We start from the raw sequence: 16,516 nt of genomic DNA on the forward strand, positions 1-16,516 counted from the left end.
CTTCTCAAGCTTCTCCATCTGACTCTTGAACGTCCAAGCTAGTAGCACAGAGTGTTTTCGTCTTTGAGGAGCAAAAGATGACGATCTCACGTTTCACTTTGTGTCTGAGGTTGAATGGCTGGATGCGAGTCGCTGCCTGTCCAGCGTAACATCACGCCAGCAAAGACCCGTTACTCTGGTAACTCCTTCTCCTCTTCTGCTTGCAGTGTTTGGAGAGGCTGCAGAGGGAGCAGGCCACGCAAGCGGTGGTCAGTTTGCATCGCGATCATCATCCTTGGACACACACACACACACACACACTCGATGGCAAGCAAGCTGCGTGCACGTTATCTGCTTCAAAAGAATGCATTTCTGTCCGTCAACAGGGTGACCGGTACCAGACAGGAGCACCTGGAGTCCCAGGCATGCCTGGACCACCAGGAATAAAAGGAGACACGGTGAGCGCGCACGTGCATGCATCTTTCTTGCAAGCGGTGAATGCATTTTTATGAAAAAATAAAATCTTTCCCTGTCTTTCCTACAGGGCCCTCCTGGAGAGAGAGGCCACGCAGGTCTGCAAGGACATATGGTGAATCTTTACTTTGAAAGTCTCCTAACAGACTCGGCCCAACGACTCATCTAACCGCTGTTCATTCCAGTTTATACACACATCTGGACGCGTCGCAAACATCTACAGACCTACAGCCATTTAGTCTCTCCTCCACGCTCGGGCATTTAAAGGCCTTCATGTGGCGTGCTGTTAGCCTGCGGGAGGAAACTGGAGCAACAGCGGGGGAACATGTGTCTTAAAATTTGTTATATAGTCCCGGATAAATATATCAAATATTCAATTGGCTAATTCATACGTTCTTGTGACAGTAGACTCTACATTCGCCACCTTTTTATTTAATCAATGCAAAAAAGCAGAGAAAAATGACTAGTATTTATTTATTTATTTTTATCCTATTTATTGGCGTATTTATTTATCGATTCATTTTTGCATTCACGCAAGCGTTATGTGAAATTATTTTGTACCGGGTTATTAATAGCTGTTTACTTTGGGGACCTCTGTCGTATTTACTCGTGCAATGGATAGTTTTGTTTTAACAATTGGCTTAGAGCCGATAATGACCGTGTTCATTTTTTTATTTATTTGGCAGATAATGGAAACACCAGAGAGATGAATTCTGCTGTAGAGATATCATATCGTTGTTTGTCTGTGTTGAGAAGTTGACTGGTAACAAAAAAAAAAAAAAAAAAAACCTTTTGCATACTTTGAGGGGTTTTTTTTGTTGTTTTTTTTTTTCTTCTCCCTTCTTTCTAATGTAGACTTAGGAGTCAGTCGACCGGAAAAAAAAAAAAAAAAAAAAAAAATGTTTGAAATCCATAATGAGTTGTAGTCTCTGCCTTAAAAAGTTTTGTGAGGAATAATAATTGATTTTTTTAAGCTTTTAGGGCAGCATCATTGGATTTTTTTTATTTATTTTTTTTTATCAAAGCTTCAGATTTAAAATGCCGACCGAGTCCTTGCACTTTTACTTCCACGAGGTCACAGAGACCCCTACTGGCCTGAAAATAAACACTGTAAAATGTAGTGAAACACACTGAGCCTTGATTTACAGAAACACATTTAACACCTTTTTCATTTCCTCGAACAATCTCCGTTTAATTGTCTGCGTGTTCAAACCATACGCAGTGCTGTCAGGTGATAGATTTCACAAATGGAAGCTTGACTCTCTTGTATCCCCAGTGTTTTTGAAAGTTCCCATTTACCGTCTTTCCCCAGGGACCCCCAGGCTTCCCAGGTCCCCAAGGACCCTCGGGTGCATCTGTAAGTCACGCTCCCAAGTTGGTTTGTTTGTTTTCCGTTTTATTTTTACTTGTCTTCTGGCCAGCAGTCCCGGATGCCGGTGCTTTAACGGCTCATAGACGCGATGGCATTTGGCTTGTCGTGACAAATAGGCTCCGTTACTATTAAGAACCAAATTAAACAGAGGGGTTTAAATGCAGCTGATTATGTCTCTAATATAATCCCATTGCAACTATGATCATAATGTTTTCAGATTTCAGAAAATGAGCACCTTAATGGAAACAGCCTGAAGTTTGGGTACATTGAAATTGTATTTAAGGACAGTACTTGAGTAAATGTATTTCCATTTCATCTCGTAATATCCTCATCCGATCTAATCTTTATTTTTGGCTTTTCATCTTAAATATGAATCGTCTCCCTTTTAAATGAAGCAGTACTTGATGATGCCGCGTCTTCCGTCTTCCCATCCCTCGGACTCTCTCCGTGGCACTTTAATAAAAGTTATTTCGGATGAGGAAAGGCTTTGCTTGTCTCTTTCCCCAGTTGTTCAATTATTTGCCCATCTAGGTGATGGAGTGCGTCGTCGCCGTGCAGACGTAGGCCTCCCCGTATCCCTGCTCATACAGAATTATAGTTTTAGTAGGATTGAAATGCCAAATGGATGAGTTGTGTTTTTGCAGCGTGGAATCCATTTGCAGCGTAGTAACACTTCTAGCAGGTGTTTGCTTTCCCCGTGTTTTGTGGCTTATTGAGAAGGAAGGGGGAGAAAAGTGTGAGAATTTACCCAACACATTACGTCCAATCAGCGATGAGATGATTATTCACAATGACCAGTTGCTAATTAGCTTTCCACTTTTATGATCAATTAGTCATCGCCTCCTCTACGTTTCCACCTCAGCAATCACGCTGTGAGGGATGCAATTATCTCGAATCTTTCGGCTATTTGGTGAATTGCATTTTATTTTTGTTCGAGAGCACTGGATTCACACCCTCCGTTCTCATCGTTTTTAAAGGTGCGATAAGTACCTGTCGACACCGATGTAATCACCCTCCGAAAAGTCGGCATGATCCATCGATTTAAAAAAACAACCAATAAAAAAGGTTTCCTGTAATATAGGTGGCCGAGTAAACATATTATTTGCAGATATTTACAAAGCAAACTGCTGCCTGCGCTCGTCTCGTGCGATAAACCGGCGTCGCATTTTGTTGGCCGTTTGCGGTCTTTGTTATCATCTCGCAATCCGCAACAATCCTGGCATGTTCACCTGAACCCGCTGTGGAAAAAGGAAAGGGGATGGAGTGTGAGGCAACATTTGGCAATCAGAGAGAAAGTGGTTCAGACACCGGTTTGATGAACACCGGGGGAAAAAAAAGCAGGCAGTGATTTACCGCCATCATAGAGAGAAATCATCATTCTGAAGACCCATAGAGGTTTTCGATAAGAGGGCATCAGAAAATGAAGGCAATCCCAAAGCCGAGCGCAGAATGTCAGTAAGATGTTTCCCCCCTCTGTTGTCGACTTGCTTCATCCTTGGATCCGTCGCCGTCGGATCGAGCTCCCCTTCCCGAACATGCATGTAACCTCCCCCGGCTTCATGTTCTATTTATTCTCCCCTCCTCTCATCTTCAGGGTCAGCCTGGTGAACAAGGGCCACCTGGACTCGTAGGACTGAAGGGTGAACAGGAAAGTATCTGCCACTCAATTTCCTGGAACTTGTATCATGTAGAAAAAAAAAAAAAAAATTGGTTTCTGAGTAATTGATTGTGCGATCTTTACCTCAGGGTCCATCTGGGACGCCGGGGTATCCAGGAACCATGGGACCGCCCGGGCTGCCGGTAACTTATTTTCCCAGCCTCATTATAAAAGAACTATGGGATTGACGGCGACCTGACAGATTTAACGGATGGCTACGGTAGTTACATCGATTGTGACCCGATATTGACCGGCCGCCCTAAATTTTGTCAGGGATTGAAGGGTGAGAGAGGAAGCTCGGGAAGCGGCGGCCAAAAGGGAGAATCCGTGAGTCACAACACTGACACTCCGCCGTAAATATCAGAGTTTGATAGCGACGACTAACACTTCCCCTGGGTTTCAGGGTTCGCCCGGAACCCCCGGATACCCAGGACAGGCCGGCGCTCCGGTTGGTGCTTCCTTACGAATCTCACCTTTTCACGATTTTAGTAACAGACTTCTAAATCGGGACGTCTCCCGTTTTTAGGGCGGTAAAGGCGAGGCGGGATCGGCAGGGCCCGTCGGATCCAAAGGAGATCAGGTACGAGTCGGCGAGCTAAAAATCAATCAAAAGAAATGATACCGTTATGTAATATTGATGTTTTTTTTTTTTTCTGTTTTCTGTAAAGGGATTCCAAGGACAGCCAGGTTTCCCAGGAACGCCAGTATGCTAAGTCTCCTCTGTGATTAACACCCTTCGGAACAACCGATACGACTTTATATTATAATGTGTTTTTTTTTCCTTATTTTTTGTTTACTTTTAGGGCCCACCAGGTCTCAGTGGTAAACCTGGAAGGGAAGGACCTCCTGGCCTCAAAGGTGAAAAGGTTTGTCCAGCATTCAGCTATTTTGGGTTCTTTTAGCTTTACAATAAACTTTGCCCTGGAAATGAATAAATAAATAGAGTGTTCATATTACTGTTGATTATCCGGTTGTTGTTTTTTTTTTCCGTCTCTCTCAGGGCAATGATGGATCTCAAGGCTCTCAGGGATCAACCGGACCCCCAGGCTCACCTGGCTCCCCAGGGCTGATGGTATACATATTTGAAATCAGTCTTTGATTTTATTTTTTTTTTCCACGCTTGATCCATCGCATACATCTGCCCTGTCTTCCACTATTCATACGCACCCCTTCCATTCTCCTCCGATGAAAGGGCCCTCCTGGTATCGAAGGAATTGATGGAAAAGATGGGAAACCAGGGCTGCGGGTAGGTTGTACGCACCGTATGGATTGTATAAAATGATTGCCTTTACAGGCATGCCTACGCATACAAAGCAAACCTCGCGCTAGTCATGCCTCTGATAATAAAAAGGGAAAAAAAAAATGTGTACAATAGATGAACTTTGACTCTTGTTATTTCTTTGATAGGGAGAGATTGGCCCACCAGGTCCTGCCGGACCACGTGGAATCCCAGTGAGTTTTACCTCTAACATCTGCATGGCCCGATTTGGTATCTTATGTCATGAGAGTGAAGTGGAAGGGCACTCGTGTCAACGGAAGTGGCCTTCTGACATTTTAATTCAGCACCATTCCACCGGTCAGGGAGTTTCGCATGAGTTTGTTGAGGACAAACCAACCAAGATAATAAACAGACGCATGAATAAAATCTAATAATTTCGCGGTGTAATTGCGCACAAAGAACGTGACCTTTCTCTCTCCACCTGTTTCCAAACATCCAGTGTGTATGCAAACATCTTCTAGATGTGTCGGCTCTATTCATGGCTCCCATGCACTGTATCCTCATCGTGAAATGTTTACCATCAGGATTATCACGACATTTGGCAAAATGGCAACAGCACAGTGTCTCCGGAACAGCTAGCATACTTAGCTGGCAAAAGTGAGATGATGCAAAAGAGCAACAACACCTGCTGCTCACCTTCCCATTAACATTGTCATTGAAAGTTTAGTCACTTGCAGATGCAAAAAAAAGATAAAATAAAACTGCAGTCCTTGGACTGAAAGGCTGTGTCCAAAATCGTAAGTGTGTCATGCGTCAGGTATGAAAACACTGGACACAAATGCTATCGAGTTCTTTATTTTTAGATTTTACCAAAGGGGAAGCAAGGTACGGAGGGATGCGAGATCTCTGCTCGGGTGGCCAGAGGGAAAAATGGCCGGACGGATGTTGGGCTGATTTGTGCGAGGAAGCCTTTCAAAAAAAAAAAAAACAAACAATTTGAAAAGAAAATGCCATTCTTGTTTGTGCTCTGCAGCTTCCTCCAACTTATGGAAAGCGTGCAAAAGTTAAGACTCTAAATTGATAAAGGGTGATCTATTTGAATGTTTTGTGATAATGTGGTAACTGGCGGAGGGTGTAACCTCACCTTTGTCCATGTACGCGAAGTAGATAACTTAACGTGAGGTTTCTTTTGTATTGAGTTCAAAAAAAGATTAGCAAAGCCCAGCATGTGTGATGACACACACAAATATAATTGGTTTAAGAGATTCCCTCCCCTCTTCATTCCCCGTTGGTGAGCGGAGCCTTGGCCAGGAGGCGTAGATGTCATCAGACGGCGCCCTTTGATAATCGGGTGTTTCAAACCCTGAGCCTCCCAGCGGTGGCTCAACAGTGGTGGTCAAATCACTGCCGATCTTATCCTCCCGGCTTCCGGCTTCATTCCTTCCTCCTGCTCCATAATGAGCCAGAGCGTCCCTCTGATTCCTCCCCCGTCCTGTGCGCCGCTATCTTTTTCCCCTTCCCGTCATTGCTATGGCTGTGAGCGTCCTCGGCACCGGCTCTGTGGGGAACCCTCTGCAGGCTACCTCCACTGAGAGCAGCCATGCCTGCCGACCTTTTCCCCTGCAGTCCTTCAAGAGGTCCCGCTATTTTGTTCTCTTTCTTCCGAAGGCTCGATCGCTCCTGTTTTTGGTGAAAAGGATCTTCTTTGCCTCCTCTGACCACAGTACCTCACCTGGCCTCAAGGTTGTCTGGACTAGCAGGGGGAACTGCAGCAGGCTACTTGTTGACTTTTCTCCTTTCCTTACAAACCGGATGGATGTTGTTCTCATGTCGATTTCGTTTTTGCGCCTCTCCTGCTCCGGTGTGTTGGCTAATATTATAAAAGAGATATGGAAGGGTTCCAGTCTCAATAGGTCTGCTCAGGTGATCTTCTTCCCGGCGAGGTCCCATTTAGTCCAGGCTAGATCAGCCTGGCTAGTAAGCTTGACTTGCCCTTGACCTCCATGCTTCCTTCTCAAGGTCTTACACTTCCTCTTGGATCACGGCTTTACTTTCCTCGGGTGCCGCCCATCTATTGGTGATGTGAGGTTCCATGGCCGTGTCTCCCCGTGCACGCCATCCCAACGATGTCACATAACCTCAACATACCAACAGATGTACCGGCTACCCACTTGTATCCTGATCCGGTGGTGGCGCCCGCATATCGGCTTGTTCTTCCTGGGAGTCCCTGGATGTCACTCGGTCTGCATCGCGCCATCGATGACGTAGAGGATGGGAAGATATCGTGCATCTCCAGGTTTTCCCAAATGTGATGCAAACTGGTATCTGGTCACCTTGACGTGCTGGGGGATGTGAATGTGGTCTAAAGCTGCAAAGAGCTCGAGGGCTTGAACCAACACTGTTGGCATCCTGATTAATCTTCATTTTTTACAAATAAGTTATTATTATTACCCACACACACTATTTCTTTATATGTTGTGTCTTTACAAAACCCCACAGCACTGATGCATTTTGCATGCGTTCACTGATTAATAAGCTATTTACAATAACTATTACTATTTCTGCTGCATTGGCCAAGGTCTAACTTGGACAGGTTGCCAGTAAAATCACAGGGTCACATGCAGTTATACAACCGTCTGATCTCACATTTAGACCTCCTGGTAGTTTTCATATTTTAATGTTAAACTTTGTGAACGTGAACCCGAGCAAGGTTGACCACCTTGAAAACCTTCGTCTGGTCTTCCCGTGGAGCAAAACGTGTTACATTTGGGTTTCACTCTCAAGATTTTTGCTGTTAAATCCGTTGTATATTTTCGGTTGTAAAGCAAACTAAGTGTAAATAATTTAGTAAACAGTACTTTTCATGAGAAGGAGATATCTGGGGGCACAATGTGCAAGTTCACTGCTTGTGTCAGCAGAGTCACAGCTCAAGGAACTCTTGAGTAAACGAAAAATAACAACCACAATAACCTTAATTTCCTCAACACAATAAACCGGCTATTACCAGCATTGCAAAGAGCCGGGAGGGGGATTGTCTGTCTGAATATAGGTTTATGAAAGACTGATAAGATGTATGGCTTCATTTGCCAAAAGCCATATTGCAGCATGTAGGAGCAATTCACAAATGTCAGAAGTATATTGGTACTTCGGTTCTACGGTGCCATTAAACTTTTGTCCAGGACGCTGCAAATAACCTGCTTGCTAATCCTGTCATGATAATTATGTGCTATCAATATATACCTACAATGTATTTATATCAAATATTTTTCATTTAGCATTTGTCGGTAACGTCCCACAAATTCACCGGATCCGGCACTTCTAGATATTGTGTCGGTGCTCGCAGCAGATGCTCGCGCCTGTAGCTTGCAGGCTGCCTGTCGGACTGCAGGCAAGAGTCAGTAAGTAGGTGCCACCACTTTGTTTACTAGTTGAAGTTAATGTCTATTGCGGACTAGACTCCTCAAAGGTGCCGGAGACAATTTTAAGTCCCCGTATGACGCGGTCGTAAGTCCCGGCCAAGTCCTGGATGTTATTTGTCTGTGTTTCGTATTGTGAAATTGTGTTAAACCGGTAAACGTTAGCATATCTGTGACGTATATTACCCATGCTATCGAAGCTGTTATAGAGGTTTTGGATCAACGTACAGTTTTGCAGAAGCATGACCAGATCAGCTATTGTCGCCAACAGGAGCCATACGATGTTTCATTCGATGTTTCATTCGGGATATTCGATGTATTTTGGCATGCATTTAATCCGGGCGATCATGATGAAGCGCCATTAATCTAGTAGATGTGACTGACGGTGTGACCTTGTGTGAAACTTCTAAGCTCGCTCTCCTTTTGAAAGATCATACTTTCTCCTGCAACGGTGTGATCTTCACACTCTAAAGTCAGTCTCGCCCTCTTCCTTTTTTCTCCTGTTTTTCATTCTTACTCTGTATCTCGGTTTGTGTGCTACCCAAGAGCAGGTGTTCAGGATTTCAAAGACACGTCTGCCTGTTCTTTGGCAGCCTCGACTTTGTGAATTTTGATACTGTACCAATCTCATTCTCTTTGATGTCTCTCCTCAGGGATTCAAAGGGAAACCTGGCCATGCTGGCTTCCCTGGACAGAAGGTTAGCCAACTCATTGCTGTACCATAACAAAATGTCTCTGTTTGTCCACTTGCAATTGCTTCCCGTTGCTTCTGCTTATGCCAATTTAGTTATATCAAAGTTAGAAATCACGCTGTGACAAAAAGGCGGGATTTCGTTCCTTGTCTCATTCTCCGTGTGGATATCTGTGCGTCCACCTTTCAGGGAGACGTCGGACCGAGGGGTCCATCTGGATCACCCGGCCGACCCGGACATGAGGTGAGTGTTTGCTTCCGATCCAAAGCAGCGTGAGTTTATCTGGATGAACATTAGAGAGAAAGCTTCGAAATCACGTCCAGAGCGAGCTTATACCACAGCACGTGTAACCCTGGAGATCACTAAAGGTCAATCTCTGACCTTTCAAGGGTGATCCCGGAAACCCAGGAGCTCAGGGACGCCCCGGACCTCCCGGCAGCGCTGTAAGTCAATCGCTCCTTTTTCCCATTGCGATTATGGTGATCCATCTCAATTTTCAATCTTCAGCTTTTGTTGTTTATTTTTTATTTTTTTGCTACCCTGCAGGGATTACAGGGCTCAGCGGGACCTCCTGGACCTGCTGGTCCACCTGGAGTGGTGAGAAGGAGCCTCTGTCACATGCAGTCAAGGCTAGGGAGATTCTGTTAACTGCATCTTTTACACTTTAGAGAAAACATGGCTTGTTTCAACAAATAGAATAGAATGGCCCTTTATTGTCATTATACTGGATGTGAAACAAGACAGGCTCTGAAAGTAACCGTTGTATCACCAGTTACACAAATTCCCGACTGGATGACGACAGAAGTAGGTAAAAACACAGCATCTAGCGTCCTGCTATAGCTTGAGTAGAAGTAGGTCTATTCTAAGCATCGCTTTGGGACCAAGAGGGCGTTAACATGAAAATAACAAAATGTTAAATACTGATGAAACTCTTCCCACATATTGGTTATTGTTTTTGAGAGAGAGGGAGTAGCGGTTGATGAGGGAGTAACAATCTACAACAGAATATCCCATTCTTCCCCCGTCTGTCTCCAGGGTATAAAAGGAGACAAGGGCCAGGCTGGAGATAGAGGGCTCCCCGGGATGGTTGGACCTCCAGGAGCACCAGGACATCCAGGACCCATTGTCAGTGCTGGTCAACAACACAGATACATTTCATTCTGAGCTTAACCACGGTCGGGAAAAATGTAATTACACGTCTGCGGCGATGCCGATAGATCTCAATTGACCTTTTCTCTTGTTTTGACTTGTGTCTTTTAGGGAGAGCCCGGGACTGATGGTTCTGCCGGTAAAGACGTGAGTAATGACTCGGATTTCTCCCCGATAAAAAAAGTGTAATGCAGGGACGGGCGTGGTGATTTGCGCGGCTAATTCCTCCACGGCTTTCTGTCGGTCTTTACAGGGAGCGGCGGGCATGCCGGGAGAGAACGGGCAGCCGGGTCCGAAGGTGAGAGATGACCTGACTCGGCGACTCATTACCTCAGATCACCATGAGAATGTTGATAAATGCTTCTGTTCTGGAGCTCCAGAGCGCTTTTGGTGCTCTACAGGCTTCCTCCATGTATTCTGGTCTGCCGGGCGGCCACGCTGTAAATGATCTCAAGTCAGTCACCCTCCAAACCCCCTGCCATTACCCTTTTTATCTCATCCCCGCCTCCGGTCACCCCTCTCTTAGCGGCCAGCCTCGGTTTCCGTCACCCTCTCCTCAGACCTCGGCTTACAGTAGGTGGAAGCCGTGATATAGTTATTCTCTGCCTCTGGGATAATGCTATTAAGCATGAGAGGAGATGCTAGATGAGGCTATTTGTCACGCTGACAGGACGGCTTTGTCAGGGATTGTCAGGCGTTTTAGCAGCACGCTAGCAGAGAACAGAGGAGAGGCGACGAGGACGGACTCCTCAATTCTTCTCTCTTCTCTCAATTTCAAGAGCCGCTTGTCTGTCAGTGACTTGTAAACATTAGACGTCCATTATTGGCTGCTTTGTCCTCGATAAATCACTGTCCCGGATACAGCGGGGATGCTTTCTGAGAGTTTTAATGCTGCTCAAGTGGTGGATTCTGTGTGTGTGTGTGTGTGTGTGTGTGTGTGTGTGTGTGCGGAAAGCGATACACATGCAGTCGAAAGCCGGCCGCTGTTTCTTCCTTGAAATAAGGTCATCGAGATCTTTGTGAATCTCAACATCGGCGCCTGATGGTTTTTATGGTCCTCTCTATATTCCTCTTTTTACAGCGTCTGAAATGGTTATTTGAGCCTTTAATGCTGCGATACAAAGATAATTTAACTTTTGACCCTTTTTTCCTCCGAAAATACAGCACAACATCGCATTTCTCTTATTCATAAAAACAGAGATATGCTCTATTCTTGAGTCTCCCGAGATGACATTAACCCATAACCGCTATTTATAACATAGGACAAGGTTTAATACCAAAGCTCCTTGGATGAGCAAGTAGATCGGGTTAATGTTATACAAAAGCGAGAGAAAACATTGAAATTGTTTTTAACCCATTTCTTGGCTCCTCTACGCCAACAACCAAAATGTGACACTTCCGGTCGTGTTATTTTTCCAACACATTCTGTTAAACTTTCCTATTTAGTGCAATAAAAGGAGGTCTTGATGCATTGATGGATGCGACAGCTACTCTTCCTGCAGTTAAGTTAAAAGTATATTCAGTGGTTGAGATGACCACCTTACCATGTGTTCCCGCAGGGGGAGCCGGGGGCGCCGGGTCTGAAGGGACCCCCAGGTGAGAGAGGTCGACCAGGGCTCCCCGGAGGTGGAGGGTATCACTCCAAGGATGCACAGCCGATGATCGGACCCGCCGGTCCGAGAGGAGAGAGAGGAAGCCCGGGTTCAACGGGACCTCCTGGTCTCCCAGGAACGCCAGGATCACCAGGACATGATGTGAGATACATGCCGGTTTTATTTTGACTGATTGATATTTTGGGGAGGGAAAGGAATGAAGGTTTGTCAAAGCAAGACAGAACATGTGGGTGGGAATGAGAGGATGGAACGGTGAGGCTACAGGGAGGGGAGGTCAAGAAGTTGGAGGATTCCAAGTACTAAAGGTCAACAAGGACAGTGTGGACAAGAGGAGTAAGGTTTCAGGGGTACAAAGAAATAGAAGATTATCAGCCAGAATGAAAAGAAAGGTGGACGAGTCAGTGGTGAGACCAGCGATGCTGAATGGTTTAGAGACGGTGAGAATGACGAGCTGGGGGTCGTAGAGATGAAGATGTTGAGGTTCTCATTGGGAGTGGCCAGGATGGAGAGGATCAGGAATGAAGCCAGAGAGGCCAGACTGAGATGGTTGGGTCCCGGACAGAGGAGGGATGGGGAATATATTGGCAGACAGATGCTGGAACTGGAGATCTAGAGGAAGACCAAAGAGATTTAGGGATGTAGTGAGAGAAGATATTTAGTTGGTTGGTGTGAGAGTGGAGGGTTAGATGGAGAAGGTTGATTCGCTGAGGCGACTCCTGAAGGGAAAAGACCAAAAGAAAGGAAGATGAAGAAGTAGCAGTTAGTTGTGGGTAGCAGAATGATCAGCACTTCTGCCAACAGCAGGAAGGTCCCTGGTTCTGATTCTGCATTTCTGTGTGGAGTTTGCATATTCTCTGCGTGGAATTCCTCCCGTAATTCAAATTCTGTCAATTCTTCAGACATCCTAAACTTCCTTGGCTAGCCTCCTGCACCCCCCTGCACCCCCCAAACCCTGAGTGCAGGATAAGGAAGATTGGATGCTAGTCGAACGGACGCTAACCAGAGTCCCTCACCTCATCCGTCCACTCGAGCAAATAATTTTCTGTAATAGTGGCGTCATTACGGTTTGCACTTACGTTGTTTTTTTGTTTTTTTTTCGTTTCTGTTTTTCCCCCTGCATTCACCATTTCATAGGCCGTCGTGAATTATGATGAAATCAAGAGCTTCATCCGCCAGCAAGTCATCAAAATCTTCGACGGTAAGGGCAGACAGCGATCTCAAAAATTGCATCACGGTGCACAATGCCATATTTTATAGTTTGGAGCGATACTTTCTCTCCGGATGCATTCGGGGAACCGTTCCATTTCTCCTTTGGGACAGATCTTTTTATTGTAACTGCGGAGTCACTCTTTGTTATGGCCCTTTTTCCCACCCCAGAGAGAATGGCCTACTACATGTCTCGCATGCAGATGCCAGTAGAAATGGTCGCATCCCCGGGTCGGCCGGGACCCCCAGGAAAGGACGGGACGCCCGGTAATCCAGGAGCGCCCGGATCACCCGGGCTCCCGGGACAGATCGGTCGACAAGGTCGTCCAGGACCTCAAGGGCTTCCAGGTCAACCATTCTGTGATACGACTCAAACGCTGACCGACGCGATTCTATTTTACGATGCTGAAAACCAATCCGGCCGTGACGTCGGTCTCAGCGTCAACATGAAAACTCATGATTTCCGTGCTTTCACTGTTCCAGGACCACGAGGACCTAACGGAGAAAAGGGAGACAAGGGTGTTGGGGAGATGGGAGATATAGGACCTCCAGGTGCACCAGGTAACGCCTGCTTCCCGTCGTCTATTTAGTAATTGAGTATTTAATTAAAATGTATTTTATTTTAGTTTGTTCATTTTAAAATGTCATTTTAAATTTGAAGGTTATGGCAATATTGTTACATCTAAATAAAATGTTTCAAAATATTTTTGTTGCTCTTAAGCGACTGCACGCAACGGTGAAAGGATGATGGCGCACAGTGAGATTTGCTGCCGGTGGATAATTTTTTTGTTTTTTTTTTTCATATATACAAGGACGACTCAAATAGATATTGAGTATTTTGCTGAAAAGTAACCTTCGACCTGACGTCTTTGCATGCAGAAATGTAATTTCTCAGCAGTAGTTCGATTTGAGAAAAAAAAAAAAAAAAAAAAACACATATTATGTTTATACATAGAATAGCAAAAAAAAAAAAAAAAAAGTTAAATGCTGTGTTTATTCATTTTTTATTTCAAAAGGGTCGTGTGGCTCCTGGTGTTTTCTTTACTGTGGGGAAACGGGTCCAAATGGCTCTTTGGTTGCCGACCCCTGGCCTGGGGGACCATAAATGGGAGACAGCGACGGTTAAATTTTCCAAAACGTTTACTTTTAGTTTCAAATTTAGCTGTAGAAACACTGATCTGCAAGAATCATCCGCTGGTTATTCTCAAAACTTGATATGCACAAAACGGTGGCCAATTCCCGCCACTTGTTACAGAAGGACCTATGATTACATTACAAAATAGCTGTAAATGTTTGAAAAAGTTTGTGTTGATGTTGATTAGTAATTACCATTTGACGAAACAGTTTCCCATCCGTTTGTACAGTTTGCATAAATTAGAGGGCTGATTCACCCCCGGCCTCCCCGAAATCATCATCCGAGATTCTTTAATCACAGACTTCAGATAGCATTGCCAAGATTTGCAAATTAGCATCTGCGGTCGCTCTCACATCGAGCACTTCACATTTTTATTCCAATGATGATTAAAAAAAAAAGAAAAAAAAAACTCCAAATGTTGCATCGCTTTCCTTTCCCTGAGTATCAATATCCAGATCCCAAACCATTCCTTTGGAATGTCATTTATTCATTCGCTTGCGACAACGTTGATTTATTCAGCCGAACGTAACCTATTATCAGTTGGCAAACGTTACCCCGAGCACTTTTGTCATCATTTTGAATCCACTGACGATTATTTCTCTCCGATTCGATCCTCCAGGTATCCCCGGGCCTCCGGGCTACGGCAAGATGGGGCCGCCGGGTCCCGTTGGCCAGCAGGGCGTCCCGGGGATCCCGGGCCCTCCCGGGCAGCCCGGCAACAAAGGAAACGACGGGCGGTGTAACCCTGCGGATTGCATGAGCCACCAAGTAGAGTACAGCCCCAAGGGCCCCCCCATCAAGGGCCCCTGGTAGAGGGCGTGAGGTAACCGGGGCGGAGGGACTGAAACTTCAGATGCAAATCCTGAGATCCAAATATATTCAATCTGACTAAAGATGAATGAAGCAAGTACCTTTGGTGTTTCAAACTATCGCTTTAGGTTTTAGCTGTCGTCCCAGGCAAAAATCCACCATCCCGTTCCGAAGGCGCCACCGGAGAGAGATTGAGACGGTAGTCGTGTTTGCGTCTTCCTTTCCCCTTGAATGCCAATCGTTAGCCAGACCGATTTCTTATTTTGGTTCTCGTCTTTTTATTCTTTTGCCGCGTTTTCCACCGGTGCTTTTTTTTTTTCTCTTCTCGATAATTGGCAAACACCGGGGGCGAGGTGACAAAATGTTTTGTTTGTTTCTTCTTCAGTATTATTCGCCTTAAACTGTAACATGACATTGAAGCTCGCCGCTTCCGCCTTTCACACTTTTGCTCGCAAATCACAGTTAAAGTGCGTCCTGCGCATTCACAAGGTGACGTCTCGGTGGTCAAGGTACAGAACATGTTGTAATTTGATTTGTACGAAAATAGTCCTTGAAATGATTTGTAGAAATAGATGTGTCCATGCCCTATTTGATGGATTGACTGGCTTGTAAATATTCATATTTATATATAATGTTTTTATACTTTTAAAAACAATCGCTCACCGTGTCAGCCCGTTATGTTTCGTCCTCACCGATAGAAAAACAAAATGTGCCCCAAAATGCAAGTGAATTTTGAACTGAACCCACTTTAAGAGACTTGTTTCAGGTTGATTTTTACTTTGATTTATAAGATTTATGAGAACATTGATGTATAATAACATTTTGTCTGTTTCATCGGTGGTTGCAGCCATTTGTCTGAGTCAGAAACATATGAACAATCTTAGAGCTCATCACAAAGAGTGAGGAAAATGACATAAGATTGAAAGAAGTTTATATATTCCTGTTTTGGATGTTTGGATTTCTTCCTCTCCATGTTTGTGATCACCTGGTGCTTTCATTTCATTATCTGTTCTTATAAATTCTGACTCAATCTAACAACGTTCAGCTCTGGCGAGTGTTACGCTTACAAATGAAAAGGCCAAAAACAAAACCGCTTTTGTATCACGTGGCAAAAAAAACAAACAAAAAAAAACAAAATCTTCTTGAGTCTTCGAGCAGCAGCGTTTTTGTCAGCAACACGTTATTTTGTATATTATGTTGTCCAACACAACTGTGTGCCTTTTATATAATGTTTTCCTTTTTTTAAGTAAAGAGAAGTAAATTTTGAAAAGCAAAACATTTGTGGATTTTTTTTTTTTTTTTTATCCTCATTTCATCGGAATAGTCACGTTGGATATTTTACACAAACAGAGGCTTTGCAGCTCAAAAATAAACATAAACACCATCCATACATGCCGTGCTAGGTGAGATAGCGTCCCGCTAAAAACACGCACTTAACTTTCATGTAAAGAAGAACATTGATTTTTACAAAAAGTTTCATGTTTATTGGTTTGTGTCGACCTGTTCAGCCAAAAAGAAGGAAAAAAGAAAGTTGTTTTGTTTTTTTGTTTTTTACAGATGATTGTATTAAGAACAATAAATAACTTTAGTTGATGCAAACGAATCAGTCATTTAATTGCGAACACCCTGTGTTAGAATGACGGTGGCACAAGCACATCCGGAGTCTTAACTACTGTGTTTTGTAAAAAGTCATGATTTCAGCGGGAACTTTTATTATTCGCCGAATTCATTAACACAGGATTTCTGTCGGAGCACATCGCAACCCATTCCTTTTCCACTACATAATAATCAACA

The 16,516-nt window shown here is 44.5% G+C and overlaps 1 protein-coding gene across 3 annotated transcripts in view; it reads left to right on the top strand.

Annotated features, from left to right (window-relative positions):
* col16a1 (collagen, type XVI, alpha 1) overlaps positions 1–16,315 on the top strand; it is a 70,712-nt gene extending 54,397 nt beyond the window's left edge. For all 3 annotated transcript variants that reach the window (XM_086171216.1, XM_086171217.1, XM_086171218.1), the window contains 26 exons: positions 207–248; positions 366–437; positions 524–568; positions 1,766–1,810; positions 3,420–3,470; positions 3,569–3,625; positions 3,756–3,809; positions 3,886–3,930; positions 4,009–4,062; positions 4,151–4,186; positions 4,286–4,348; positions 4,483–4,554; positions 4,675–4,728; positions 4,890–4,934; positions 8,771–8,815; positions 8,999–9,052; positions 9,199–9,252; positions 9,356–9,406; positions 9,845–9,934; positions 10,070–10,105; positions 10,212–10,256; positions 11,518–11,712; positions 12,706–12,769; positions 12,949–13,125; positions 13,261–13,338; positions 14,532–16,315. In XM_086171216.1, the coding sequence (XP_086027342.1) occupies positions 207–248; positions 366–437; positions 524–568; positions 1,766–1,810; positions 3,420–3,470; positions 3,569–3,625; positions 3,756–3,809; positions 3,886–3,930; positions 4,009–4,062; positions 4,151–4,186; positions 4,286–4,348; positions 4,483–4,554; positions 4,675–4,728; positions 4,890–4,934; positions 8,771–8,815; positions 8,999–9,052; positions 9,199–9,252; positions 9,356–9,406; positions 9,845–9,934; positions 10,070–10,105; positions 10,212–10,256; positions 11,518–11,712; positions 12,706–12,769; positions 12,949–13,125; positions 13,261–13,338; positions 14,532–14,725 (1,818 nt within the window). In that variant the 3' untranslated portion in view covers positions 14,726–16,315. The remainder of the gene's footprint in view (positions 1–206; positions 249–365; positions 438–523; positions 569–1,765; positions 1,811–3,419; positions 3,471–3,568; positions 3,626–3,755; positions 3,810–3,885; positions 3,931–4,008; positions 4,063–4,150; positions 4,187–4,285; positions 4,349–4,482; positions 4,555–4,674; positions 4,729–4,889; positions 4,935–8,770; positions 8,816–8,998; positions 9,053–9,198; positions 9,253–9,355; positions 9,407–9,844; positions 9,935–10,069; positions 10,106–10,211; positions 10,257–11,517; positions 11,713–12,705; positions 12,770–12,948; positions 13,126–13,260; positions 13,339–14,531) is intronic.
* The last annotated feature ends 201 nt before the right edge of the window (positions 16,316–16,516 follow it).

Source organism: Fistularia commersonii, chromosome 24 (genome assembly GCF_037954325.1).
Source record: "Fistularia commersonii isolate RoL2024-O1a breed Wild chromosome 24, RoL_Fcom_v1.0, whole genome shotgun sequence".
Classification (NCBI taxonomy): Eukaryota; Metazoa; Chordata; class Actinopteri; order Syngnathiformes; family Fistulariidae; genus Fistularia; species Fistularia commersonii.